The sequence below is a fragment of the Berghia stephanieae genome, chromosome 11, assembly GCF_034508935.2.
Source record: "Berghia stephanieae isolate SIO BIC M18660-M18661 chromosome 11, UCSD_Bste_1.3, whole genome shotgun sequence".
Taxonomy (NCBI): Eukaryota; Metazoa; Mollusca; class Gastropoda; order Nudibranchia; family Aeolidiidae; genus Berghia; species Berghia stephanieae.
Window position 1 is genome coordinate 32,927,936 of NC_088370.1, and position 27,500 is coordinate 32,955,435.

The 27,500-nt window shown below is 34.6% G+C and overlaps 3 protein-coding genes across 4 annotated transcripts in view; all 3 read right to left on the reverse strand.

The window, feature by feature from the left end:
* The window catches only part of LOC144957409 (uncharacterized), an 18,809-nt gene extending 6,150 nt beyond the window's left edge, over nt 1-12,659 (reverse strand). The window contains exons 1-3 of the mRNA XM_078888692.1: nt 12,646-12,659; nt 3,624-3,903; nt 1,556-1,662 (exon numbers count right to left, since the gene is read on the reverse strand). Coding sequence (XP_078744818.1) covers nt 1,556-1,662; nt 3,624-3,898 — 382 coding nt within the window. The 5' untranslated portion in view covers nt 3,899-3,903; nt 12,646-12,659. The remainder of the gene's footprint in view (nt 1-1,555; nt 1,663-3,623; nt 3,904-12,645) is intronic.
* LOC144957342 (EF-hand domain-containing protein 1-like) overlaps nt 1-27,500 on the reverse strand; it is an 89,454-nt gene that overhangs the window by 54,072 nt on the left and 7,882 nt on the right. The gene's annotated exons all lie outside the window — the stretch shown is intronic.
* Nucleotides 20,224-27,500, reverse strand: part of LOC144957050 (uncharacterized) — an 8,644-nt gene continuing 1,367 nt past the window's right edge. The window contains exons 3-4 of the mRNA XM_078887998.1: nt 23,520-23,653; nt 20,224-20,662 (exon numbers count right to left, since the gene is read on the reverse strand). Coding sequence (XP_078744124.1) covers nt 20,307-20,662; nt 23,520-23,653 — 490 coding nt within the window. The 3' untranslated portion in view covers nt 20,224-20,306. The remainder of the gene's footprint in view (nt 20,663-23,519; nt 23,654-27,500) is intronic.

Genomic DNA, 27,500 nt, shown 5'->3' on the forward strand with positions numbered 1-27,500 from the left:
GAAAGAAGAGTGAGTAAAGAGCCTTCTCCAAGGACTCAACTATGCGCCGAGCGAGGCCTGAACCCAGGACCTTCCGATCCGAAAGCGAGTGTCATACCACTAGAACATATAGCCGCACAATCTAATAATATTATAGTTTTGATGTGGGAGATCAGATGAAATATGCCAGACTGGCCAACCAGCAAACATTTTATTTAGCCAGTTAACTCCAGTACCTACTCTGTAATGTTTCATTCATCCTGTTGTGTTGATAAAGGGAAAACCCGAAACGTCAATTATATCTGTTTTCGTATATTAGATTGAAGCTTACATTCAATTTCACATTAGTACTACTACTACTACTACTACTACTACTACTACTACTACTACTACTACTACTACTACTACTACTACTACTAAATAATAAGAAGAAGAAGAAGAAGAAGAAGAAGAAGAAGAAGAAGAAGAAGAAGAAGAAGAAGAAGAAGAAGAAGAAGGAAGAACAAGAAGAACAAGAACAAGAAGAGCAAGAACAAGAACAAGAAGAAGAAGAAGAATAGATCTTTATTGTCCATAAATATGGCAATTTGTCACTTGTTATAACGTTAAATGATAACTATAACATTGAACAGATATTTCACTCCTACTTATTTTCTCTCTCTCTCTCTCTCTCTCTCTCTCTCTCTCTCTCTCTCTCTCTCTCTCTCTCTCTCTCTCTCTCTATCTCTATCTCTATCTCTCTCTTCCTCTCTTTCACACGTGCGATAATAATAATAATAATAATAATAATAATAATAATAATAATAATAATAATAATAGAAGAAGAGAAGAAGAAGAAGAAGAAGAGAGAAGAAGAAGAAGAAGAAGAAGAAGAAGAAGAAGAAGAAGAAAGAAGAAGAGAAGAAGAAGAAGAAGAAGAAGAAAGAAGAAGAAGAAGAAGAAGAAGAAGAAGAAGAAGAAGAAGAAGAAGAAGAGAAGAAGAAGAAGAAGAAGAAGAGAAGAAGAAGAGAGAAGAAGAAGAAGAAGAAGAAGAAAGAAGAAGAAGAAAAGAAGAAGAAGAAGAAGAAGAAGAAAAGAAGAAGAAGAAGAAGAAGAAGAGAAGAAGAAGAAGAAGAAGAAGAAGAAGAAGAAGAAGAAGAAGAAGAAGAAGAAGAAGAAGAAGAAGAAGAAGAAGAAGAAAGAAGAAGAAGAAGAAGAAGAAGAAGAAGAAGAAGAAGAAGAAGAAGAAGAAGAAGAAAGAAGAAGAAGAAGAAGAAGAAGAAGAAGAAGAAAGAAGGAAGAAGAAGAGAAGAAGAAGAGAAGAAGAAGAAGAAGAAGAAGAAGAAGAAGAAGAAGAAGAAGAAGAAGGAGAAGAAGAAGAAGAAGGGAGGAGAACAATAACAAGAAGAACAAGAGGAACTAGAACAAGAAGGAGAAGAATAGCAGAAGGAAAAAATATAGATTTTGCACTATTCTCCTCTGGTAATTTATGTGCCTACACAAAAATGAAAAAGAAAATGAGAGGTATTCAAATCAACCCGGAAATGCACATTTGAACTCTCTTAAGCAGAGTCTTATTTCAAGATGCTCGCCGTACCTGGTAAGATAATGTTCCGTTTCCTTCGAGAGTGGAGATCACAGACATGCTTGTTGAAATCTACTGTGTCTTTATCACTGAGTTCAGAGATATTTTGTGACACTGCGCTGCGAAAACAAACAAAGAAGTTAAACAGATAATATTATAATTTGTGAACATCGCCTCATAAAGGTATTATATCGGGGAGAATCTGGTGCTACTAAAAAAGATATGAGATTTTTTATATAGCGCAATATCCAATCGAAGTCTCAAAACGCTTTACAAGGGTTCCCAGGCCAACAGCAATACTGAACATGTAAGACGAGACATGACGCCTGTTAAACGAAATTACATTTTTTCGAACAAAGCAACACTGTTATTGACCTGGTACTCATTTTATACCTGAGTAGGGTGAGAGAATGTGAGTGAAGACCCAAGGACTCAACTATGCGTCGAGCGAGGCTCGAACCCAGGACTTTTGTGCGTAACCCATTGTAAAGCACTTTGAGCACGTTTAGTGGATATTTTGCTATATAAAAGCTCAATTCTAATTCTAAGACGAAACTTACAGCCTGTAAGGATCTATTACAATAATTTACATCCGATTACGGTGATGAGAGATAATAATAATAATAATAATAATAATAATAATAATAATAATAATAATAATAATAATAATAATAATAATAATAATAATAATAATAATAATAATAATAATAATAATAATAATAATAATAATAATAATAATAATAATAATAATAATAATAATAATAATAATAATAATAAATAAATGATGATGATGATGATGATAATAATAATAATAATAATAATAACAACAATAATAATAATAATAATAATAATAATAATAATAATAATAATAATAATAATAATAATAATAATAATAATAATAATAGACTCTTGAATCTTCATTATAGATCGGAGTAAAAGATGTCTGTCTAAATCACGGGAGTGTAAAGGTGTGATTCATAAAAAGGAAAATTATTTACAAACAAAATCTGTCCTTCTGACTGTCTCCCTCCCAACACAAGACACCTAAAGGGCCCCAGGAAAACCAAAGAACACCAAATGTTATTATTATACCACCTCAATGACCTCACCTATATTATTTCATTTCAAACTATATTCTTTTTCTTTACAATGATTGGTCCTGGAATTTAACGATTTGACATTAAGAATAATCATTGTGGTCTAGTTATTATTATGCGTTAAAATTTATTTTTCAGTAAAAATTTGTAGTTATTTAATTTTTTTTTTGTTTTTTTGTTGTTTTTTTGCTTTTGATTTTGTGCACGCTTCGTAATCTGTTTGTTTTTGTCGTTTTCTTTTCTTTTTAGTCTTCGTTTTTTTTGTTGGGTTTCTTTGTCGGGTTTTTTTTTTTTTTTTTTTTTTTTTGCTTTTTTATTTTTAAAAATGTTTGGTCCTTTGTTTGTTTTTTGTTATTACGCTTTGGTTTAGATCGACATGTACCTGTTGGCAGATTTGATAACCCAAATTGTTGTGGACTCGAATTATGTTGTAATGGATGCACTCTCAAACCCACGCAAAATATCATCCAACAATGCTAAATTAAGCCGTTAATTTGATTTGGTTTTCAGACCTGCTAATTTGTGCACGTCGGTCTAGACAGAATAAGTGCACGTCGAATTAGGTAAATTCGGGTTTACTTACAACCAAAGATGATACGGTTTGGAGATGGCTGGTCACAAAGTCATCACGTTTTAAAAATGTGAACACCCCCCCCCCCCCCCCCCCGCCCCCCCCCCCCCCCCCCGCCCTCAAATCGGTATTATGTCCGGAAAACTCAGTGAGGGAAATTGAATTCATTGTCACCAAAATCAAACTTGTGTTTAATTTCTCTACGTCATGCTGGAGTATAAAATACTAGTTCTTGCTTTACGAAAACTTCTAAGGTCCAATTTCTCATCATTCCATCTCTAAATTCACTTTCCGGGCTCTGAATCTTCCCGACATAATACCGTTTTGTGACGGAGGCTTACGTATCTACAAAAAAAAAAAATTAAAAAAATAAATAAATAAATAATAAATAACCAAACTTGACCTCTCTCACCGTGATATGTTGCAGGTCAAAGTGAAATCGACACCACCCCCTCCGCCACCACCAATCCCTGTTTTCGTAGGTGGTAGTTTTTTATCGACAGGGAAGGACATTGTCCACGTGACCTCGTCCACTCCGTCTGTCAGGACATGGTAGTGGTGGTCACTTGTAGGCCGATGAATGACGTCATTGTTGTACTGCGCTGTTACTTCCTGGCCGATCCAGATACACGCATACAACCACACCGTTTGAAGTATGTGCAGTGTTGGTTTTGTAACTACCCTCATTACGCCTGGAGGAAAAAGAAAATTGAAGAAATCTTTACCATAAACAAAATTGATGAATAAATATTATTATAGATAGTATGCGCTTGGCTAAGAAGCTCATAACATTGCCATCCGGAAGTATAACGGACCAACACACAAAACTGTGTGTATCCATGAACGTTTATAGTCAGGTTAATACAGTTCAGTGAGCATTACTCATAAACGCGGATGGCAAAAAAAAAAAAAAACAATAACAAAGACCTGAGTGACGTCATCTTCGAACTATCTATAGGACAGCGTGGCTCAGCGGTACGCTATTTGCTTCGTACCCAAAAGGTACCGAGTTCGACTACCCGCCTCGTTGTATGGCCTTGAGCAAGTCACCTCGCCTTCGCTCACTTTGCGGCGCTGCACAGCGGCTGACGCCTGGGTTATTCCAGTCTTCCCTTGGAATAGACCCTAAAGACAAATTTCCCCTTGGGGATGAATAAAGGGTATTTTTATTTTTTATTTTTTATTTATTTCTTATTTGACCTGTCGTCTGTCGTACTCGGAAAAGAAAGTATTTTAAAAATTTGGTCAGAAGAATCATCCTTCAAATATTGATTGATTAAAATGACACTCATCTTGCTAGAATAAAGTCTCCCGAACCCGAGACTTCACGTCCCAAATCTTAAATACGTGTTTGGGTTTGCTTTTTGTTTTTGTTTTTTGTTGTTTTTTTTTTTTGGGGGGGGGGTTGTTTTTTGTTTGTTTTTTTTGCGGCAATGTGGTCTTGTGGTACGCTTAAGGATCGGAAGATACTGAGTAGAGCTTCGCTCGGAGCATAGTTGAATCCTTGGAAAAGGCTCTTTGCTCACATTCTCTCACCGTACTCAGGTGTAAAACGAATACTTGGCCATTAACAGCGTTGTCTCTGGCTTTAAAAAAAAAATGTATTATCGCCTTGCAGGCGTCATGTCTTGTTCTATCTGTTACTTGTTGCTGTTGGTCAGGGGCCCCTTGTTAAACGCTTGTAGTACGTTTAGTTGATATTGCTCTTTACAAATGCTCTAATATTTTTTCAGAGTATGAAATTCGTCTCAATACGATCATTGTGTCGGGATGAACCAGTTGTGGAAACAGTCATTTTAGTATGCACTTGGCTAAGAAGCTTACAACATTGCCATCCGGAAGTATAACGGACTAGCGCACAAAACTATATGTAACTTTGAACGTTTACAGTCTGTTTAACATATTTAATGAGAACTAATCTTAAACGCGGATGGCAAAAATAAAAAAAACAAAAACAAAAAAAAACAATAACAAAGACCCGAGTGACGTCAATTTCATTCTTTCTGTAGATCGTCCTCATTACATGTAGCTTCTTACCAAATAGAATCACAAAGGAGTCGAAGTAAAATCCAACAATTCGAACAACGAATAATATCAAGCGGCTGTTGCCTCTCAGTCGAACTCTGGCTAAAACAGACTTTTTCATTTTGGCTAGACAAAAATAATATTTTAGCAATGTTACGATGACTTCATCTTGTCAAAATTATGTCTTAAACATTTCAGTATTTCAAACAATAGCTTTCTGGCCAAAATGAAATATTGTGATTTGGCAATGTTGACAGAATTGCTGAAAAGTGTAGGCCAGGAAAACAAAATAAATGACTAGTTTGTCAAATGGCTTGTTTGTTCGTTTGCTTTTTGTAAATTTTTTTTTTCTTTTTCTTTTTTTTTTTTGTAGCAAAAAAACTGAAGTTGCACGAATTTTTAAGCCTGAGTTTTAGCGCATCCTTCAACATAAAGCCATGAAACTTCAGATTAAAACTTGACGTCTAAATAGCTATTGTTTTTATGTGTGATAAATTTAGTCAATTTTAAAAGAGAATTTTAAAAGATAATATCTATATTATAGCCAGTCTGGCAACATTCTGAAAATCGTGTGCTCGAGATTGGAACTTTCTTTTTTAAACCAAAAATCACCATCGAACTGGGATGTGGACGTGTTGCAATGATAAAACTTTTTAAATACACAAACACTTAAATTCACCTTATAGAGGTTGTATCTTGATTCTTCGGGGTGGGATAAGTTGTCGTGGAAAAGATGGATGGATGGATCGATGCATGTTGGTAGGGGGTAGGGACGTAAATATGAAGATAGGTAGGTAGGTGAGTAGGTAGGTAGGTGAGTAGGTAGGTTGGTAGTAGGAAAGTAGGTGGTAGTTAGGTAGGTAGGTATGTAGTAGATAGAATGATATGGAGTTAAGTATTTATATAGATATGTAGGGTGTAGATGAGTAGTTAGATAGGTAAGTAATTAGGTAGGTAGACAGATAAGTAGGTAGTTAGATTTCGGAGAGTCCTACTCAAGTGTAAACACTCCCTTAGACGAATCGTATCGCGAATGTTCTAAGAATATTCCATTGAAAACAAAGCACAAGAAAATTAATGTTATCAAAGTAAACCAATTTACAATGAAAACAACAGTAATCACAAATATATTGCCTTTGAATTCACAACCATCAAAACACTAACGATACTAGACTGAATGAATGAAGTTGACGTCACTAAGCTCTTTGTTTGTTTGGGTTTTTTTTTGTTTTTGTTTTTTGTTTGGGGGGGGGGGGGTTGCCTTTTAATCCTCCCTTTCAGAAATAAGTTCTCACTAAAGTCTCCCCTAATAGAAGTTTATGATTAAACATAGTTGTGTTTGTGTGTAGTGTTGATAAGATCCATCTGGCGGGAAGTATATGTGAATATGTTACCGAGACGCGTAGTGTCAGTTTAACTGGATATTTATAAAGATACCGTACAATGAAATGATGATGAAAACAGTCGTAACACATACCACACCAATCAATTGAACACAGTCCAATAGATATTGTGTTATAATATATTCATATTGATAAAAACAGTGATACAGCATGTGGCCGATTGACAAATAAATAACACAATGGAAAGGATAATCACTAAGTCACATACAGCAAATTCCCAATAAACTCACCTGTTACATACAATTTACCAGTTTACAACGGGTGACTCAAGAAAGACCCGCATTTTAAAAATTTGGCCAGAAAACTCTTCCTTCAAGTTTATTGATCGATTTAAATGACCGTCATCTTGGCAAAAACTCTCAAACCTATGACCTTGCACGGTCCCAGGTTTGAGAGTCTTTGCCAAGACGGGGGTCATTTAAATCGATGTCTATATATGTAGGACGAGTTTTCTGGCCAAATTTTAAAATACGTGCTTTTTTCAAGAGACCGACAGTTAACTGGTTACATTTGCTATTGTTACCAACAGACTCAAACAGATTAAAATAATGATAGTTCTCGTTCGTTTGTGGTGAAATAATATAATCATAACGAAATGTTTTCAACGATTTCCTATTGATAGTATGCAGATGACGTCACACAGGCCTTTGTTATTGTTTTTGCCATCCGCCTTGTGAGTTGTTCTCACTAAACTGTATTAACCAGACTATAAAAGTTCATGGTTACACAGAGTTTGTGTGTTGGTCCGTTATACTTCCGGATGTTGTGAACTCCTTGGCCAAGCGCATTCTATCTATTGTGTAATATTGATAAGAGTATTTCCACACTTCGCCCACATTCTCCGTGTTACATAATAACATTTCAATATTTAATCCTTTAATAACGTCGGAAAATAAATCTTTCAAATCAAAATATCCCCTATCATTCTTCTAATAGATAGTATGCAGATGACGTCACTCAGGCCTTTGTTATTGTTTTTGCCATCCGCGTTTGTGAGTTGTTCTCACTAAACTGTATTAACCAGACTATAAAAGTTCATGGTTACACAGAGTTTGTGTTGGTCCGTTATACTTCCGATGGCAATGTTGTGAACTCCTTGGCCAAGCGCATTCTATCTATAATAATATTGATAGATAGTATGCGCTTGGCTAAGAAACTCACAACATTGCCATCCGGAAGTATAAGGGACCAGCACACAAAACAATGTATAATTTTTAATGTTTATTGTCTGGTTAATACATTTTAGTGAGAATTACTCATAAACGTGGATGGCAAAAACCAAAAACGAAGACATGAATGACGTCATTTTCGTTCTATATAATATAACCATACAACCGTGCTCTAATCTAAAAAAAAAAAAACAAAAAAAAAACAAAGAAAAAAAAACCAAAACATTTATTTCATTTTTTGCCCGAAAACTGGTCCTTCAACTGTCGACCAATTAAAATTACCCTCATGATGTCAAAATCTTTCAAACCTGAGACTTCCAAACAGTCCCAAGTTTGATAGTTTTTCACAAGGTGAGGGGCATTTCAATTGGTCGATATTCAAAAGACGAGGTTCTGGCCAGAGTTGTTAATTCGATTTGGTTTGGTTTGTTTTGTTTTGTTTGTTTGTTTTTGTTTTGTTTTGTTTTGGTTTTTGTGCGGCTATGTGGTCTAATGGTATGACACTCGCTTTCGGATCGGAAGGTCCTGGGTTTGAGCCTCGCTCGGCGCATAGTTGAGTCCTTGGATAAGGTTCTTTACTCACATTCTCTCACCGTACTCAGATGTAAAATAAGTACCTGGCCGTTAACAGCTTTGTCTCTCTCCGAAAAAAAATTGTAACATCGCCTAACAGGCGTCATGTCCCGTCCTAAATGTTAAATGTTGCTGTTGGCCAGGGATCTCTTGTAAAGCGCTTTGAGCACACTTAATGGATATTGCTCTATATAAAAGCTCATTAAAAAAAAGAACGACAGCATATCTGGAGAGAAAAATAAAGGAAGTAAGTGTGACTCGTAAATAAAGGAACAACACAAAACAAACGACGTTGGCCTTTTTCAAGAAAACACGAAATATCATATCTACATGATTTCACCAAGAGAACAGTAACGGCGTTGCGACTCGAGTCTCGATGAAGTCCCAGTCACATCGTTGTGGCTGTTTTCTTGACGAAAACGGCCGGATTTAGATGTGGTTTCAGGTTAACAGTAAAACCAAAACCCTGCGTGAAAACAAATCATTATCATTTATCTGTTCAGGCTCATTAATTTAACTTGAATGAATGAATGAATGAACATGTTCATGTTGTGTCAACTCAATTAATTAATGTTAATTTGTTTTTTCACCGGTAGAAAGCTTACCTAACCAGCTCTCGTTTTTATCTTTGCGTAATGTTTTCGTTTCGATTTCTTTGTCATAATAATAGTTATCACCACCACCATCAGTAAGTAGCCTACATCAGTATATTCTGGCGTACTATGGCCAAATACTTATTTCTTCATTTTGGCCAGAAAAAAAAGATTTAACTCCAAACATAAATCCATCAGGATAACCTAAAATGTGTCAAAATAGTCAAAATAATATATATATATATATATAATATATATATATATATATATATATATATATATATATATATATATATATATATCCTGAAACTTATTTATTAAGGAAGTCTCGGGTTTTGAAACTGTTTTACCATACGGACAAGTTGTGAGACATATAAATTGATTGATTTTTGAAGCAAATGTTATCTAACCAAAATCAAAATAAACAATTTTGTGCGAGCCCGGCGGATAATATATAGTACGGTATTCTAATTTACTCGTTAAATGTAGAGGTGGGTGAGGATAGGGGCAATAATGATCAAATCGCATATGGCCTTGTAACTTAGAACTCTAGGCGCTCAAATACTCTTCAACAGTCATAACGTCACTTCCCTCGTAATGACGGATGGTAACTTAGTAACTGGCTCTAAACTATCGGAACAATGGCGGACGCCCTTATGAAAATACTTCTCCGACGAGCATAAAAGTGTATCCAGAGGGGGAAAAAACAATATTAATCTGATCATGTTTTGACTTTTACACATTCTGATCACAAGATATATGAAAAGTTCTAGCCAGCATGAAGAATAAAATGTACCGATTTTCTTTGTTTAGAATCACGATGGCCGTCGTTGCTGGGCGACGTGACATCAGACTATTGAATCCAATTACGAATTGGAAACAATCGGTTTCAACAAGGAAGACACCTGTTCCGCTTCTCATGCTACAATCAAAACATGTCGGTTTTAGGCGAAAGCTTATCATAAATCTTCTTTTTCCTTTGCGGTCATTAACTTCAAATTTGAAGATTCCACATACGGCAGTTTTAACCCTCTCCTTACCAACTATAAGAAAATCGTCAGATTCGTTACGATACAACCAACATTTTTCTAATTCAAATTTCTCTTGTACATCATAACATTTAAAGAAAATGAACAGTGTGTTGTAGAGCATGTTTTGTTAAAGAAATTATGTATCGCAAGAACTTTACTGATATTGTGTTTGAGTAGTAAAAAAAAAAAAAATATATATATATATATATTTGTGTTAGTTGGGTGTGGAGTTTTGGGGGGAAATCCTGAAAATGGCTAGTAAGGAGAGGGTTAATTTTCATTCATCAGAGATGTGAGATTATCCCACTGCCTCATTGTTGATGGTATGAACATGGCTAGTGGAATGTCCACTCTTGAATAGGGAACCATAAACCTGTCGTCGTGGTTTTTCGCGGCCACAAAATTCGCACTTCCGCTATTTACCTCAAAATTTACAATTTTTCATGAAAATTCTCTTTTTTTTTTCACTATTTTTGAACCCCGGTGGTAAAATTTGGCAAAATTTGGGTTTTCAATGGCAATTTTTCCGCGATGTCAGATAAACTTGAATACCTTCCTCATCTTTTTGTTTACTTTCACCTAAATAGACAGGGATTCGTGTTCACGAAATACTTTATATTATTATTATCATACAATTTCGCCAGAATAATAAAGTAACATCAAAAATCTTCAAATATCAACTAATTATTAAGATGATTCTATTATTTTCAAAACAGCTTAAAAACCTGAGACTGTTATTTCCTATGTGTCGCCATTTATTAGGGGGGGGGGGGCTCGAACCCTCAACTAACAGGTTGGAGGTTGAGGTTCATAGTACCAGACGACAACGGCGTATTATAATATGTGGTTCTCTTAGTTCAATGTTTATTTAATAATATCAACTCGGATTGTCCGAATCAGGTTAAGGGGCGTGGTTATGTTCTCTCCCACTTCAAGTTATTTGATATTTGACAAGATTAAAACGGTCTCCAATTTTTACAATATATACTCAAAGCTGATATTTTTTTTTTAAGTCGCCGATCCAAGACGTTTTTTTACCAGCTTTCGGTAATTTTAATTCATCGATATTAATAATAAACGTTTTCAAGACAAAATGAAACAGGGGTCTTCTCTCACGGGATGGCAGATTTCTTCCATAAACACAAGGTGTTATGTCGTAGTCATGTGCTGTTACTTCTGTAGGTTGCTTACTGACGTTGATCACAGCCATCGTAAACTTATAGCCTGACAGCGTAGCCATCTTTAAGTTATAGATGCGCTTGGCTAGAAGCTCATAACATTGCCATCCGAAAGTATAAAGGACCAAGACACACGACCCTGTGTAGCCATGAACTTTTATAGTCTCGATAATACAGTTAAGTGAGCATTACTCACAAACGCGGATGGCAAAAAATAATAGCAGAGACCGGAGTGACGTCAACTTCATTCTATCTATAGATAGTATGCGCTTGGCTAAGAAGCTCATAACATTGCCATCCGGAAGTATAATTGGCCAACACACAAAACTGTGTGTATCCATGAACGTTTATAGTCAGGTTAATACAGTTCAGTGAGCACTACTCATAAACGCGGATGGCAAAAAGCAATAACAAAGACCTGTTTGACGTCATCTTCGAACTATCTATAGCCTGACACTGAAACCCAAAAAGACTGGCATTTTGACGTCATTATTTGGTTTTTGCACCGCCTAGTGAGTTGTCGTTAGTAGAGCTCATGGAAACAAGTCATTTCATTGGTTGAACTATTGAATACAACTCACGATTTGTTTTCTTTTGTGGCAAAAGACTGGCATTTTGACGTCATTTTTTGGTCAGTGTCAGGCCATAACTTAACGAAGGCACGCTGACACTGGCCTAATAATGACGTCAAAAGACAAGTCTTTGACCATAAAAGAAATCAAATTGTGATGTGTATTCAATATCTCACCCAATGGGATCCTTTGTTTCCTTGGTAAGTCCTGGCGAGTCCTATAGATAGTATGCGCTTGGCTAAGAAGCTCATAACATTGCCATCCGGAAGTATAACGGACCAACACACAAAACTGTGTGTATCCATGAACGTTGATAGTCAGGTTAATACAGTTCAGTGAGCATTACTTATATACGCGGATGGCAAAATACAATAACAAAGACATGAGTGACGTCATCTTCGAACTATCTATTGGCAGGCTGTAAGTTAACGATGGCTACACATAGATCCACACACAATCATAGTATACTAACAAATGTGAACGAATAACGTCACTATTGCCTTTGTTATGCTATTGTTTTTAGACCGCCAACCAGTTAGTCGAATGATTAATTCTCACGTACATAGAGCAATTAGACTTTTAACATTTAAAGTTACACAATGTTTTGTATGTTGGTACATTTCACTTGGTGGCCATATGTTGTGAGTATTTTACTTAAACACATAACATCAATAACTATTTCTTTAAAAAAGACAAAAAAAAAGAAGAAATAACAGATGCAGACTTAACAATAATCCCCCTTACCTGTGTTCTGAGTCGATGGTTCACACGGAATAATTGGCAGATGTGAATATTTTACTTAAACACATAACATCAATATCTATTTCTAAACAAAAGAGAAAAAAATGAACCAAAAAAAACAGGCGAAGACAACAATAATCCCCATTTACCTGTGTCCTGGGTCGATGGTGCACACGGAATAACGGCCGAGTATTTTAATTAAACACATAACATCAATAATTATTTCTAAACAAAAGGAAAAAAATAAACAAGACTCAGATTTAACAATAATCTCCCCTTACCTGTCTCCTGGGTCGATGGTGTACACTGAATAATGGCAGATGTTGTGAGTATTGAAAGTAAAGACATAACATCAATAACTATTTCTAAACAAAAGGAAAATAAATATAAAAAAAAACAGACGCAGATTTAACAATAATCTCCCCTTACTTGTCTCCTGGGTCGATGGTGCACACGGAATAATGGCAGATGTTGTGAGTATTTTACTTAACCCTCTCTTTACCAACTACAGGAAAATCGTCACATTCGTTACGATACAACCAACATTTTTCGTATTCAAATTTCTTTTGTATATCATAAAATTTAAATAAAATGAATAGTGTGTTGTAGAGCATGTTTTGCTAAAGAAATTATTTATCTGAAGAACTTACTACTATTGTGTTTGGGTGATAAAAAAATTTAAAAAATTGTGTTAGTTGGGTGTAAAGTTTTGGGGAAAATCCTGAAAACGGCTGGAAAGGAGAGAGTTAAACACATAACATCAATAACCATTTCTAAACAAAAGGAAGCAATAATCCCCCTTACCTGTGTCCTGGTTGATAGTTCACACTTAATAATGACAGATGTGAGTATTTTACTTAAGCACATAACATCAATAACCATTTCTAAACAAAAGGAAGCAATAATCCCCCTTACCTGTGTCCTGGTCGATGGTTCACACGAAATGATTAGCAGGTAAGAAAGAGGAAGGACTGGTGAATAAGGTACAATCTTTGTGGCCGTCAGGACATCACCTTTACCTTTTGGTTGGGGGGAAGTGTTTTGTTGTTGTTTTTTACTGTGACTTGAGGTGACCCACGATAAATAACCCGTTAACTGTGCTACTCTAGAAAAACACGTATTTTAAAAAATGGCCAGAAAACTCGTCCTTCACATATTGATCGATAAAAAAATATATAGATAATAAAATAAAATTCCCTTTATTCATCCCATATGGGAAATTTGTCTCTAGGGTCTATTCCAAGGGAATACTGGAATAACCCAGGCGTGAGCCGCAGTGCAGTGCCGCAAATTAAATTAGGGTGAGGTGACTTACTCAAGGCCACACAGCGCAGCGGCTGGTGATCGAACTCGGTACCTTTCGGGTACGAAGCAAAGACCGTACCACTGAGCCACGCTGCCCCCTCGAAATTACCCTCACCTAGGCAAACACTCTCAAAACTGGGACTTAGGAAGATCTTGCGAGGTACCAGGTTTAAGAGTTTTGGTGTTGTTGTTTTCTTCCAACTTGAGGGTCATTTAAATCGATCAATATTTGAAGGACTAGTTGTCTGGCCAAATTTTAAATACACGACGAAGAGTGGTTTTCCAAAACTCCCTAACTTCGTCCCCCCCCCCCCCCCCCCCCCCCCCCATTTTGAGATATTGAGGATTATTTCCCCTAAAATTTCTCATTTGGTCTATTATTTTATCGTATTTATAGATAGAATGCGCTTGGCCAAGGAGTTCACAACATTGCCATCCGGAAGTATAACGGACCAACACACAAACTCTGTGTAACCATGAACTTTTATAGTCTGGTTAATACAGTTTAGTGAGAACAACTCACAAACGCGGATGGCAAAAACAATAACAAAGGCCTGAGTGACGTCATCTGCATACTATCTATACTTCAAATTAACATAAATCTAGGGAAATTATTCTGCCATTTGATGCTTAAAATATAATTTAGGTTTCAATTTATCTCATGGATGGAAAATCTCGACAACAAAAAAAGTTGAATAATCGACTTCACGAGTTTTGGATCGGAAAACCAGCCGTCAGTCTTTCAGATTACGGATAATATAATATATTTTGCTTCATACATGGACAGATGAGAATAGCAAAACCTAAATAAATCTTTTAAAGATTTTGGCTTGAAATTGTTTACTTCATGTGTGACCCAATGTCTCAAAATGGGTTTATGTCGGGGTGGTTCAGATGCTAAAAATGGAATTTGTAGTAATGAATAAGAGACTTGATTTCGGTTTCAATGCTTTGTTGAGAATTAAAACGGGATTAATTCGGGATGATTAAGAAGTTGAAAATTGAATTTGTAGCCAGAAATATCAGACGCGTTGAGTTTACATGCTTTATTGAGGAGAATGAACATCATATTTTAGATTGCTAAACACCAATAATTCATATTTTTGACCATTTAACTATATTTTGACTTTATAACATTTGTTCATACCGACATAATACCGTTTTGAGACGTTGGGGTACATATAATTTGTTAGACTGGCAAAATCTTAATTTTCACATTATTAGTTTGTTGTGATTTTTGGGGGGGTTTATTTAGTTATCTGTTTTGTACAAACATATTACCGTTATCAGGCAATGGGTCACATTTATTGATCAATGAAAATGGCAAAAAAACAACTTTTTAAGGATTTTGCCAGAATACTTTTCCTTCCTTTATTGATAAATGAAAATATCAAAAACACCATTTGAAGAGAAAAAATTTTAACTTCATTTATTGATAGATGGAAATGGCAGAAAAGACTTTGAAGATTTTGGCAAGAAACTAATTTGTTTACTTAAACATGACATGCCAAAAATATCTTTTTAAGATGGTTTTGGCCGGAAAACTCTTAATTCATTAATTGTTGATTGATGAAAATGCCAAATTACCTTTTGAAAAAATAATTGACTAGAAAAGTTTTAATTTCACATTTGGACAGAAAAAATATGAAATTACCCTCCCCCTCCCTCCCCCTCCTCGTCAGTGCATTAGGCTAAACGTTTTAATTAAATCTGATTAGATTTTTTTTACAAGAAGTTGTTTAGTTTAATCTATTGAAATATTATTATTGTGTTTTCTGGCTAAAATGGTTTGTCATTCAGGCCATCTTACGACAGGGAAAGAGTTTGGGTGATAGATGGACACTTGATAATGGAATGTTCATTGCTTGACGTTTAACCGTTTCCCATTTACCCAATAAGTATATACCGTGTATACTGTGTAGATTTTCTCTTTAGGAATCTAGACATTTGACATGCTGGCAATTTATAAAAAGAATGATATTACACACATCGGGTCAACTGCCTATATCCATACACACACACACACAAACACACACACACACACACATACACACAAACATATTTTTAAAGAAATGTCGACTGACGAAATGGAGGACATAGAAACAATTGTATCGGCAAATAAAACGTGAGTGACCTTATTTATTTTTATTTTTATATGCTCTAACCAATATTATAGAGCACTCTCGTACCTACAAGTAACCACCTCCACTCATATATATATATATATATATATATATATATATATATATAATATATATATATATGTGTGTGTGTGTGTGTGTGTGTATCACTTCTGAAATAAGTGTGAACGTACAGGATGACAGGAACTGTGTGCTTGCGTGTGTGTATGTGTGTGTGTGTGTGTGTGTGTGTGTCCATATGTGTGTGTGTGTGTGTGTGAGAGAGAGAGAGAGAGAGAGAACAAGGGGAATAGATAGTTCGAAGTTGACGTCACTCAGGTCTTTGTTTTTTATTTTTGCCATCCTCGTTTATGAGTAATTCTCAATAAACTGTATTAACCAGACTATATTTGTTCAAGTTGGACACAGTTTTGTGTGTTGGTCCGTTATAATTCCGGATGGCAATGTTATGAGCTTCTTAGCCAAGCGCATACTATCTATAGATGTGTCCATGAGCGTGTGTAAGTTTACATGCACTCATGCTATGCATGCTATGATGACATTAGAGACTATGATTAATGTAGATTACCATAACATGACAAACCAAGACTTGTATCGTTGTCAAACCATCTGTGGTTGTCATTGATGACAGATATCAGCAACATGTTGATTTTCTATTTGTTTTATTGATCCGATCAGTCCAGCCGCTGAATAGAATATTAATCTACTGTAGATAAAAGCATCAAAGAGTCTTATTAGATCTATTTGTATGTTAACAAGTTAAATGCCTTACTCTGGACAGACACGTATTTAAAAATTGTGGTCAGAAAACTCGTCCTTCAAATGTCGATCGATTTAAATAACCCTCATCTTGGGAAAAATTATCAAACGTAGGAACTAGCGAGGTCTTCCTTAGTCCCAGGCTTGAGAGTTTTCGGCAGTTTTTGAGAGTCGTTTAAATCGATCGATATTTGAAGAAAGATTTTTGTGACCAAATTTTTTTCAAGGGGCGGTTTGGGAATTATTTTGTTTATTTATTTATTATTATTTTATTTTTTTCCCTAATATTTTTCTTTTTGCTTTGCCTGGCACTGTTTCATACACATTTTTTTTTCATATCACGGTAGTCCGAGTAAATTGAGTACTTGGACAGTAACAGCGATCTTGGTTAAAAATAAATAAATAAATAAATAAATAAATAAATAAATAAATAAATAAATAAATAAATAAATAAATAAAAACGAGTAACGTCGCCTTTAAGGAATCGTGTCTCGATCCGTTGAGCGCAATGACCGACCGTAGGGAAATCGTGGAGTAACGATAGAGCAGTAAAGTTGGCTGCCCCAAACGTAAACAAGGTCTAGAAGCACGTGGCAGACCACATGTTCCTGTCTTGATAGCTCAAGTTCCAATGTAAATTATAGAAAAAAATAACCTTTAAAATTTGGCTGCTAGGTGGCAAAAGAAACACATATTTATAAATACTCGATCATGCATCAAATAATGTCTAGATATGGATATTTTATGGAACAAAACGTAAAATATATCAAAAGTTACAGTCTGTCTATTTTTAGACCACAGCAAATTATTGCGCTGGTGTGAACAAAACGAGAATTATTCGGAGCCTGATTTTCAGAATAATTTAGTCTTATATTATTATTTCTGCAACTGTTAGATTTTATGTAAACATATTTTCAATACTGAAAGTGTATTGCCTACAACTCAAACTACAAAATTGGGAGACCTATATTGTGCGTAAATTTTTCCGGCCCCTAACGAAAATCACAAGCAACTTGTTATTGTTTACGTTTGGGGCACCTAACTTTACTGCTCTATACATCCATGTGTGTTATATTATTGTTTGCTTTTGTTTTCGTTTTTTTCATTTTTTCGCTTTTATTTATTTTTTGATTTTTAATGGGTTTTTTTTTTTAATTGGGGGGGGGGGGGGGGGGGGGGGGTTGTTGGTTTTTGTTTTTGTTTTTGTTTTTTTTTGTTTTTTTTTTGTTTTTGTTTTGTTTTGTTTGTTTGTTTGTTTTGTTTGTTTTGTTTGTTTTTTTGTGTGTGTTTTTGTTTTGGTTGGTTTGTTTTCTTTTGTGTTTTTAACATTTTGTTGACTTTATTTGTTGGTTTATGTTTGTTTGTCTGTATATGTGTTGGTTGGTTGTTTGTTTTGTTCTGTTGTGTGCTTGTTTGTTTGTTTGTTTGGTTGGTTGGTTGGATGGTTGGTTGGGGTTTTTTTTATTGATTTGTTTTTTTCTGGGTTGTTTTTTTTTTTAAAACTAAGTTTTGCAGGGCTGGAGATAGCTAAGGGAAACAATCCTTAAATAATGGTATATAATGAAAACATGAGTTATATCCCGTTTATTAAAGTTGATAAATAATCAAATTATAATAATATTATTAAGATGAATTTCTAGTCATTACCCTCAATGTGCGTTACTATGAAACATCAAAGGTAAATAGGGACCGAGATATATAAGATTATTATCAACGTTAACTTATTCAACCCTAACACCTACTATATCCGTAGTTACCGGGTTTACTTGTACCCGATGCCAATTTATTACATTTTTCTGAGACAAATTATAGGCGTAGTATCAAAGCTAGTGTTTTTAGTTTTTGCATGTTAATGATAGTGGAATAAAACTATCTATGCACATGCTCATTTTTAATACATTTTTTCCAATTTTGAAAAGTAGCAAAATTCTCTAGGATCTAGCGCACTTTAATCAACTCGACATGAACCTTGTTCTATACACAAGTACAGCTTTCAAATTATTAAACAAGTCTACTGATTCAATTAAATTATATAAACTTTATTTTAAAATAAGAAAAAGGCAAATATAATATAAAAATCGCAGTTCGGCAACAAAAACATACCTTCTATTTGATCATATATAGATAGTATGCGCTTGGCTAAGAAACTCATAACATTGCCATCCCGAAGTTTAACGGACCAACACACATAACTATATGTATCCTTGGACGTTTATAGTCTGGTTAATACAGTTAAGTGAGAATTTCTCATAAACGCGGATGACAAAAACACAATAACAAAGACCTGAATGAGTGACGTCATCTTCGTTCTATCTATAAAGTCAACACAATACAAACACACAATCTTGTCTTGTTGTTGTCCAACGTTGCTCCTGTTTTTTGTTGGGAAGTTTGATTTCGTTTCTCAGGAAGAAGAAGACATGTAGTATTGATGATAACTAATTGGATTCAATAGTCTGATGTCACGTCCGCCCAGAAACCAGCAGCTTGATTCTAAACAAAGAAAATCTGTGCTTTTTATTCTTCATGCTGGCTAGAACTGTTTCACATGTCATGTGATCAGAATGTATAAAAGTCAAAACATAATTAGATTTTATAATGTTTTTTCTCCTCTGGACACACTTTAATGCTCGTTGGAAAGGTATTTCATAAGACCTTCCGCCATTGTTCCGATAGTTTAGAACCAGTTAATAATAAGTTACGATGCGTCATTACGAGGGAAGTGACGTTACGGCTATTGAAGCGTATTGGTATTGAGAACAACGGGGGCTTCTCAGACGTTCTGTACAATGAGTTGTATCACTACGCCTTTGAGTCTGGAGTTGGGATTATTTGACGAAGCGTAGATTCAATGCACCACATTTTATTACACTCCTTAATGGCATCCAGTCTCTTTTTAACGATCACAAAATAGTATAGAGTGACTGGATAGCGTTTAATTGTTATCTCACACAGTTTAGCCTTCTCTGTGTTATATATCATAATTATTATCATTATTATTATTATCATTATTGTTATTATTATTATTATTATTATTATTATTATTATTATTATTATTATTATTATTATATTATTGTTGTTGTTGTTGTTGTTGTTGTTGTTGTTGTTTATATTATTATTATATATTATATTATTATTATTATTATTATTATTATTATTATTATTATTATTATTATTATTATTATTATTATTATTATTATTATTATTATTATTTTATTATTATTATTATTATTATTATATTATTATTATTATTATTATTATTATTATTATTATCATTATTGTTATATTATTATTATATTATTATTATTATTATTATTATTATTATTATTATTATTATTATTATTATTATTATTATTATTATTATTATTATTATATTATTATTATTATTATTATTATATTATTATTATTATTATTATTATATATTATTATTATTATTATTATTATATTATTATTATTATTATATTATTATTATTATTATTATTATTATTATTATTATTATTATTACTATTATTATAAGTCTCAACCCGACATATTTACCAATTTGACACAGTAGTTAACGTATCAGTCTTTCTGAACACATTTTAAAGAATTGCTCTTGAAACATGTTACTTTTTAAATGTCGTTTCCTTGGATGTCAGTTTATTACACGTCATCATGTTGAAGACGTCTTGACGAAATACACTGTTCAAAATAAACAAAACGTAAAAATTCTGCATATTCATGACAAAACTTAAACTCTCAAAAACTTTCATTATGTTTTTGTAAAACGGCGGACTATCAATCCACATGAAATTAAATATTTTTTCGTCGTATAAAGAAGAAAGTCGAAACATTTCATTGACGACGAAAGGTGTTTGGGTGACAACGGCTGACACGCCAATGGCAACCAGGGCAACTGTAGCACGTGACGTCTTGTCCTTAGTGTTGATTGGCTGGTTTGACGTCATCTCCAGTCGTTTTTCTGATGAAATAATAAATCTAGTAATGTTTCAACAGATATAAATCTACATATGCGTGTGTGTGTGTGTGTGTGTGTGTGTGTGTGTGTGTGTGTGTGTGTATAGTACGAGTAACTGGGTGTTAAAGCTCGACAAATTATTCCGACCCCGCGGTTTTTTTAAAAAAAATATTTCAAAATTTTGCAAAGATAATGATGAATTTTGCAGAAGAAAATAAGCAAATTTTGCAGGTTTCTAAATATGTTGTATCACACGTAACAACTAACTACGTGCAACCCATGTAATAAAATATCCCCGTGGAATTACGCAATTTCAAACTCAAAATGATGAAATTTATGGGACAAAATATGGCAAATTTTGCCAGAAATTATGCTGATTTGGAAATAGGCACACAGTTGAGAAAACAAATTACAATTAAAAAATTGCTGTCAATGAAATGGGTAAAATAAAAAAGGAAAAAATTGGGATATGACCTTTTATTTAACTTAAATAAAGGGTCATAACCGAATTTAAAAAAAAAAGAATCAAAGAATTTATGAAAAATTTGCAAATTTTGCGGTTGCAAGGCAAATCAGAAAATGTTCCCTAATTTTGCGGCCACAAGCTGTGCAAAAACCCGCGGGACCAGATTTTTGTAGTAATGGAGAGTTGGATATCTCAAGTAGAGGATAGAAGTGTACGAGAGGGTTATTTCTGATTACGCTGTCCACTAAAAACCCAGTTTTTGAATGCTATAGGTCCTGTCTTGTACTTAAATATTACAGACCCTGTGTTTGCTGATGTCAAATTTATGGTAAACTTAACGTTTGGTTGCAATAGGACATCGTGGCTCAACGGTATGGTCTTCGCTTCGTATCCGAAAGGTACCGAGTCCAACTACCCACCTAGCCTTAGCTCACTTTGCGGCTGTCTTCTCATTCCAGTCTTCTCTTGGAATAGACTTTGAAGAAAAATTCCCCCTCACGGATGAATAAAAGGAATTATTTAGATTTATTTAGATAATTACTCCGTATGCAATATCAATGTAATACCAAAATGCTTACTCTAGGGTAATCAGAGGAAAATTTGAATTTGAGATTCTTTTTTTTCTTTCATGCCTCAACTTTTTTTTCTTTCGTTCATTGGCATTCATGAACGCCGGATAGGTGTCGTCTCTACTTGCTAAATTTTGATCTAAAATTTGAATAGGTTTCAACAGTCGTGACGTCATTTCCCTTGTAATGAAGCATAGTCACGTAGTAACTGGCTCTAAACTATCAGAACAATGGCGGACGCCCTTATGAAATACTTCTCCGACGAGCATAAAAGTGTAACCAGAGGAGAAAAACATTATGAATCTGATCATGCTTTGACTTTTATACAATCTGATCACATGACATGTGAAAAAGTTCTAGCCAGCTTATGAAGAATAAAAAGTACCGATTTTCTTTGTTTAGAACCAAGCTGCTCGTTACTGGGCGGACGTGACATCAGACTATTGAATCCTATTCTCAGCTCTACTGTCTACCAAGCATAGATTGAACAGCTGGATGTGAAACATCCGGCGAAATGTACGTTGAGGTAGACTAAGGATGTGACCAAAGGGTAACAAGCAATTGTAATTCTAACTGCTACAAAATCGGGGATGAACTCAGTCTCTATTGGTCTAATGACCCTGATACCAACTCAACATTGTTGTAAGCAGAAAAAATACTTTGCTTCCGGTAATAAAATGAATGAATGATATGGCTGTGCAGTCTCTATGGACGCTTGCCGTGAATGTGTGCGTCACTTCGAGTTTGTCAGTCTGTTTCTAGTATCCAGTGTGCGGCTGTGTGGTCTTGTCGTATGACACTCGCTTTCGGATAGGAAGGTCCTGGGTTTGAGCCTCGCGCTCGGCGCATAGTTGAGTCATTGGAAAAGGCTCTTTACTCTTTTTCTCTCGCCGTACTCAGATGTAAAATGAGTACGTGGCCGTTAACAGCGTTGTCTTTGTCCGAAAAATTGTAATATCGCCTAAAATGCGGCATGTCCCGTCCTACATGTTAAATGTTGCTGTTGACCAGGGACCCCTTGTAACGCGCTTTGAGTACATTTAGTGGATATTGCGCTATATAAAGCCCAATATCCAGTTAATAATTTGCCTCCATAAATCTCTGTCCAGTGCTAGTGTTCTTAGCTTTAGAATGTGTGTTAATGTGCTGAGGCAGTTGGATGTTTCCTTGTGTTGTTGAAATTTTAATCAGTTCTTCGGTTGTTGTTTCGAGATACTATATGTGTTTAGTATATATGGTGTTTTGGTGGTGTGACTCGGTTTTTTTTTTGTTGTATTGCATGAAAGGGAATTCCACAACCTAGGCGCTGTTACGCTGTTGTAAAACAAAATGACTAGTAGTAGTAGCGTATGGCTACACCTCCAAATGTATTTCGTCAACCCAGCTTTAAAAGTCTTCCTCCGCCCTAAGTATGGTTTCGTAGCCACCTTCAAGTTTAGTGACTGGACAGTGGAGGACGATCTGATCGCTGGTCTCTGGGGCTGCCTGACATTTCTGGCAGGTATCACTGTTTCCAAGTTTCCATCTGCACATATTTGATGCAGTTCTGCCATGTCCAGTTAAGAGGCGGTTTGAGGAAATCCAGTATTTCCTGGCGTTATTAATGCATTCAATAACAAAATTACTTACTTTTAATGGTGTACAACTTGAAGACCGACAAAAAATGCGGTTTTAGATGTGTTTATTATAATATATGGTGTTTTGGTGGTGTGGCAATGTTTGGGTTTTTTTTGTTTTTTTTTTTTTGGGTTTTTTTTGTGTATTGTATGAAAGTGAATTCCACAACCTAGGCGCTGTTACGCTGTTGTGAAACAAAAAGACTTACTTTTAATGGTGTACAACTTGAAGACCGACAGGGCGGTGAATACGCATATAAGCAGGATACCAAATAACACGCCAGCAACGTTGGTCAAGTATACATCCAATAGTTCTATGATCTTATCTCTTTCACAGAAATATCTGGATCATGGTCACAAAGGAAGATTTAGAATAGAGAGTTTAAGTGATTCAAAATAATAATAATAACAATAATAATAATAATAATATTAATAAAATAATAATAATAATGATAATAATAATAATAATAATAATAATAATAATAATAATAATAATAATAATAATAATAAAATAATAATAAATAATATTAATAATAATCATCATCATCATCATCATCATCATCATCATCATCATCATCATCATCATCATCATTTTAATATTAATATGAAAAAAAAGTGAAGTCCCATGTTTGGGATTTTCTGGTCATATGAGGGTCATTTTGATTGATCGATATTTATTGAAGGACGAGCTTTTGGCCAAAATTTTTATTGTTTTTTTTTTACCGAGTAGGCGAAGGTATAGCGAATAAAATGTACTCATCGCCAAAATCGGTACAATGTTGGGGTAAAACTTTTGCCGGAAAGGGAGATTGATATTATGTTGGGGTAAAACGTTTTTCGGAAAGGGAATTTGGCATTATGTTGGGGTATAACTTTAGCCGGAAAGAGAGTTTGACATTATGTTGGAGTATAACTTTTGCTGGAAAGAGAATATGACATTATGTTGGGGCATAACTTTAGCCGGAAAGAGTATTTGACATTATGTTGGGGTATAACTTTTGCCGAAAAGGGAGTTTGACATTATGTTGGGGCATAACTTTAGCCGGAAAGAGAATTTGACATTATGTTGGGGTATAACTTCAGCCGGAAAGAGAATTTGACAGTATGTTGGGGTATAACTTTTGCCGGAAAGAGAGTTTGACATTATGTTGGAGTATAACTTTTGCTGGAAAGAGAATATGACATTATGTTGGGGCATAACTTTAGCCGGAAAGAGTATTTGACATTATGTTGGGGTATAACTTTTGCCGAAAAGGGAGTTTGACATTATGTTGGGGCATAACTTTAGCCGGAAAGAGAATTTGACATTATGTTGGGGTATAACTTTAGCCGGAAAGAGAATTTGACAGTATGTTGGTATATAACTTTAGCCGGAAAGAGAATTTGACATTACGTTGGGGTATAACTTTAGCCGGAAAGAGAATTTGACATTATGTGGGGGTAAAACATTTTCCAGAAAGAGAATGTGACATTAAAATATAATCAGAGAATCCCTTTCTTATATTTTTGAACATTATGTAGAAATGGAAAAAAAACTTGAGCATATATATAACGCAATATCAACTAAACGTGCTCAAAGTGCATTGCAAGAGGTCCCTAGCTAACAGCAACATTTTATAGGACGAGAAATGTACAATGTTACATTTCTTGTCATTTCAACATTCCATTCCATTGTTGACCTGTGGTTCATCCCGACATATTACTGATTTTTGAGTCTTTGGGGAATAATTTGTCAAGCAAGAACACTGAACTAAGTCATGTAACCCCCTCCTTACCACCCATAAAAAAATCGTAACATTCGTTACGATAATACCAACCCTTTTCTTATTCAAATTTAGTTTGTACATCATAGAATTTAAACAAAATGAACACTGTATGTTGTAGGATATGTTTTGCTAGAGAAACTATGTCTCGCAAGAATTTTTCTGCTATTGTGTTTGAGTGGTAAAAAATATATTTTTGTGTTAGTTGGGTGTGAAGTTTTGAGAAAATCCGGAAAATGGCTGGTAAGGAGAGGGTTAATCCCCTCATCCCAAAATAATACTGACTTTTGAGTCTTTGGGGAATAATTTGTCTAGCAAGAACACTGACCTAATTCATCTCAGCCCAATACTTCCACCCATAGGATAATCGTCACATTCGTTACGATGCAGCCAACATTTTTGTCATTCTAATTCCTGTTGTACATCATAATATTTGATCAAAAATGTTTGCTATAGTTAAAGTAAATCAACACTGTGTTGAAGAGCTCGTTTGGCAAAGAAAAAAAAATATATATATGTTTTTGTAAGAACTAACAGATTTTGTGTTTGAGTGAAATAAATCTATTTTTGTATATCTTGTGTGTCAAGTTTTGGGGAAAATCGGGTACATGGCCAGTAAGGAGACAGTTAAACAAAAGCGTGACGTAAAGGCGATGCGAATTGGCCTCATCTTATACTCTCAATTGAAACGATAAGCCATTGGATTTATAACAATGCCACTCAATGCACATCTGAAAGATAGCCAAGATATCTATAATAATAATAATAATAATAATAATAATAATAATAATAATAATAATAATAATAATAATAATAATAATAATAATAATAATAATAATAAGCATATTTATATAGCGCCTTTCGTCGAAACCTCAAAGCGCTTTTTTAAAAAACAGAAAAAACACACACAGATAAACAAAAAAAACAAAACAAAACAAAAAAAAAAACAATTAAACCAAGGTATCAAAACAATTAAGAGCATAAAAGGGCATCAATTCATCATCAATATAAATGTCACGTACAATACATTTAAAATTCAATTAAGTATATATTTCCTGAAAAGATATGTTTTCAAGGCTTTTGTGAAAATGTCTATTGAGCTCGAGAATCTCACAGATTTAGGGAGATCATTCCAAATCGTGGGTCCGAATTTCATAAGAGACCTATCACCTATAATATGAAGTTCGATCCCCAAGAGAGACATATTGCTTTTATTGGAAAACAATTTCTTGTATTTTTTTTCTGCCATGTCTTGCACTGTTTAACGTGTCCGAATGATTCAGACCACGAAAAACAACATGATGAAATTTTTTTTTTTAGTGCAGAGTGGCTCAGCGGTACGGTCATTGCTTCGTATCCAAAAGGTACCGAGTTCGACTAACCACCTCGTTGTGTGGCCTTGAGCAAGTCACCTCGCCCTAGCTTACTTTGCGGCGCTGCACTGCGGCTGACGTCTGGGTTATTCCAGTCTTCTCTTGGAATAGATCCTAAAGACACATTTCTCCTTAGGGACGAATAAAGGGAATTTATATAATTTTACATATTTTGTGTGCGTTGTCGAGGCATAGTGGCTTTTCTCTAAAAAAAAAAAAAAAAAAAATCAAGAAATCAGAAGAGTAGAGAAGTGCCTGAATACAAACATTGAGAATAAAAATGTTGTGCGGTTATGAGAGTTGAACCTAAGACCAGAATGGTACGGCACCCTCCGCCAGGCCGTGAGAGGGACGGTCAAATATGTGACCCCTCGTTTCAAAACTGTATTAAGTCGGAATGATTAAGATGCTTAAAATTGGATTTGTAGCCAGAAATATCATGCTTAAGTTGAGTTTATATGCTTTATAGAGGAGAAGGAATATCATATTTTACTGTGCTAAATATCAACGTTTCATATTTTTGATCAGTTTAACTATAATTATATTTTTTAACATCTGGCCAATCCAGACATAATACCGTTTTGACACGAAGGGTCACAAATGTGGTTCAAACGTAGAATTTATCTAAGTCCCTCTCGCAACTTCTGCACCATTCACTTCTCTAAGCTAATGAAAACTAATATTATTACATCCATATCAGGGGTAGGAAAAAAATCGAATGCGGCTTCTCAAGGTTTAAAAACATTTCCATTGAAACTAATTATAGATATTGATTTAGTTTGTCTTTGAACATCGTCACCACTTGTTAGAAAAATGAATTCTCTTGTTATATTGAATTTTGTTTTTAATCACAGACTCCTTTTTATTGATTTCATCCATCCTCAATCCGTTTTGTTGTTGTGTCAATTTAAAATATTGACATTTGGATTGATGGCAATTTTCAATCTTTCACATTTTTAACGCTAATTTATTTCTTCTTGTGCGGCTATTAGGTCTTGTGGTATGATACTCGCTTCCGATCTTTCGGATCGGAAGGTCCTGGGTTCGAGCCTCG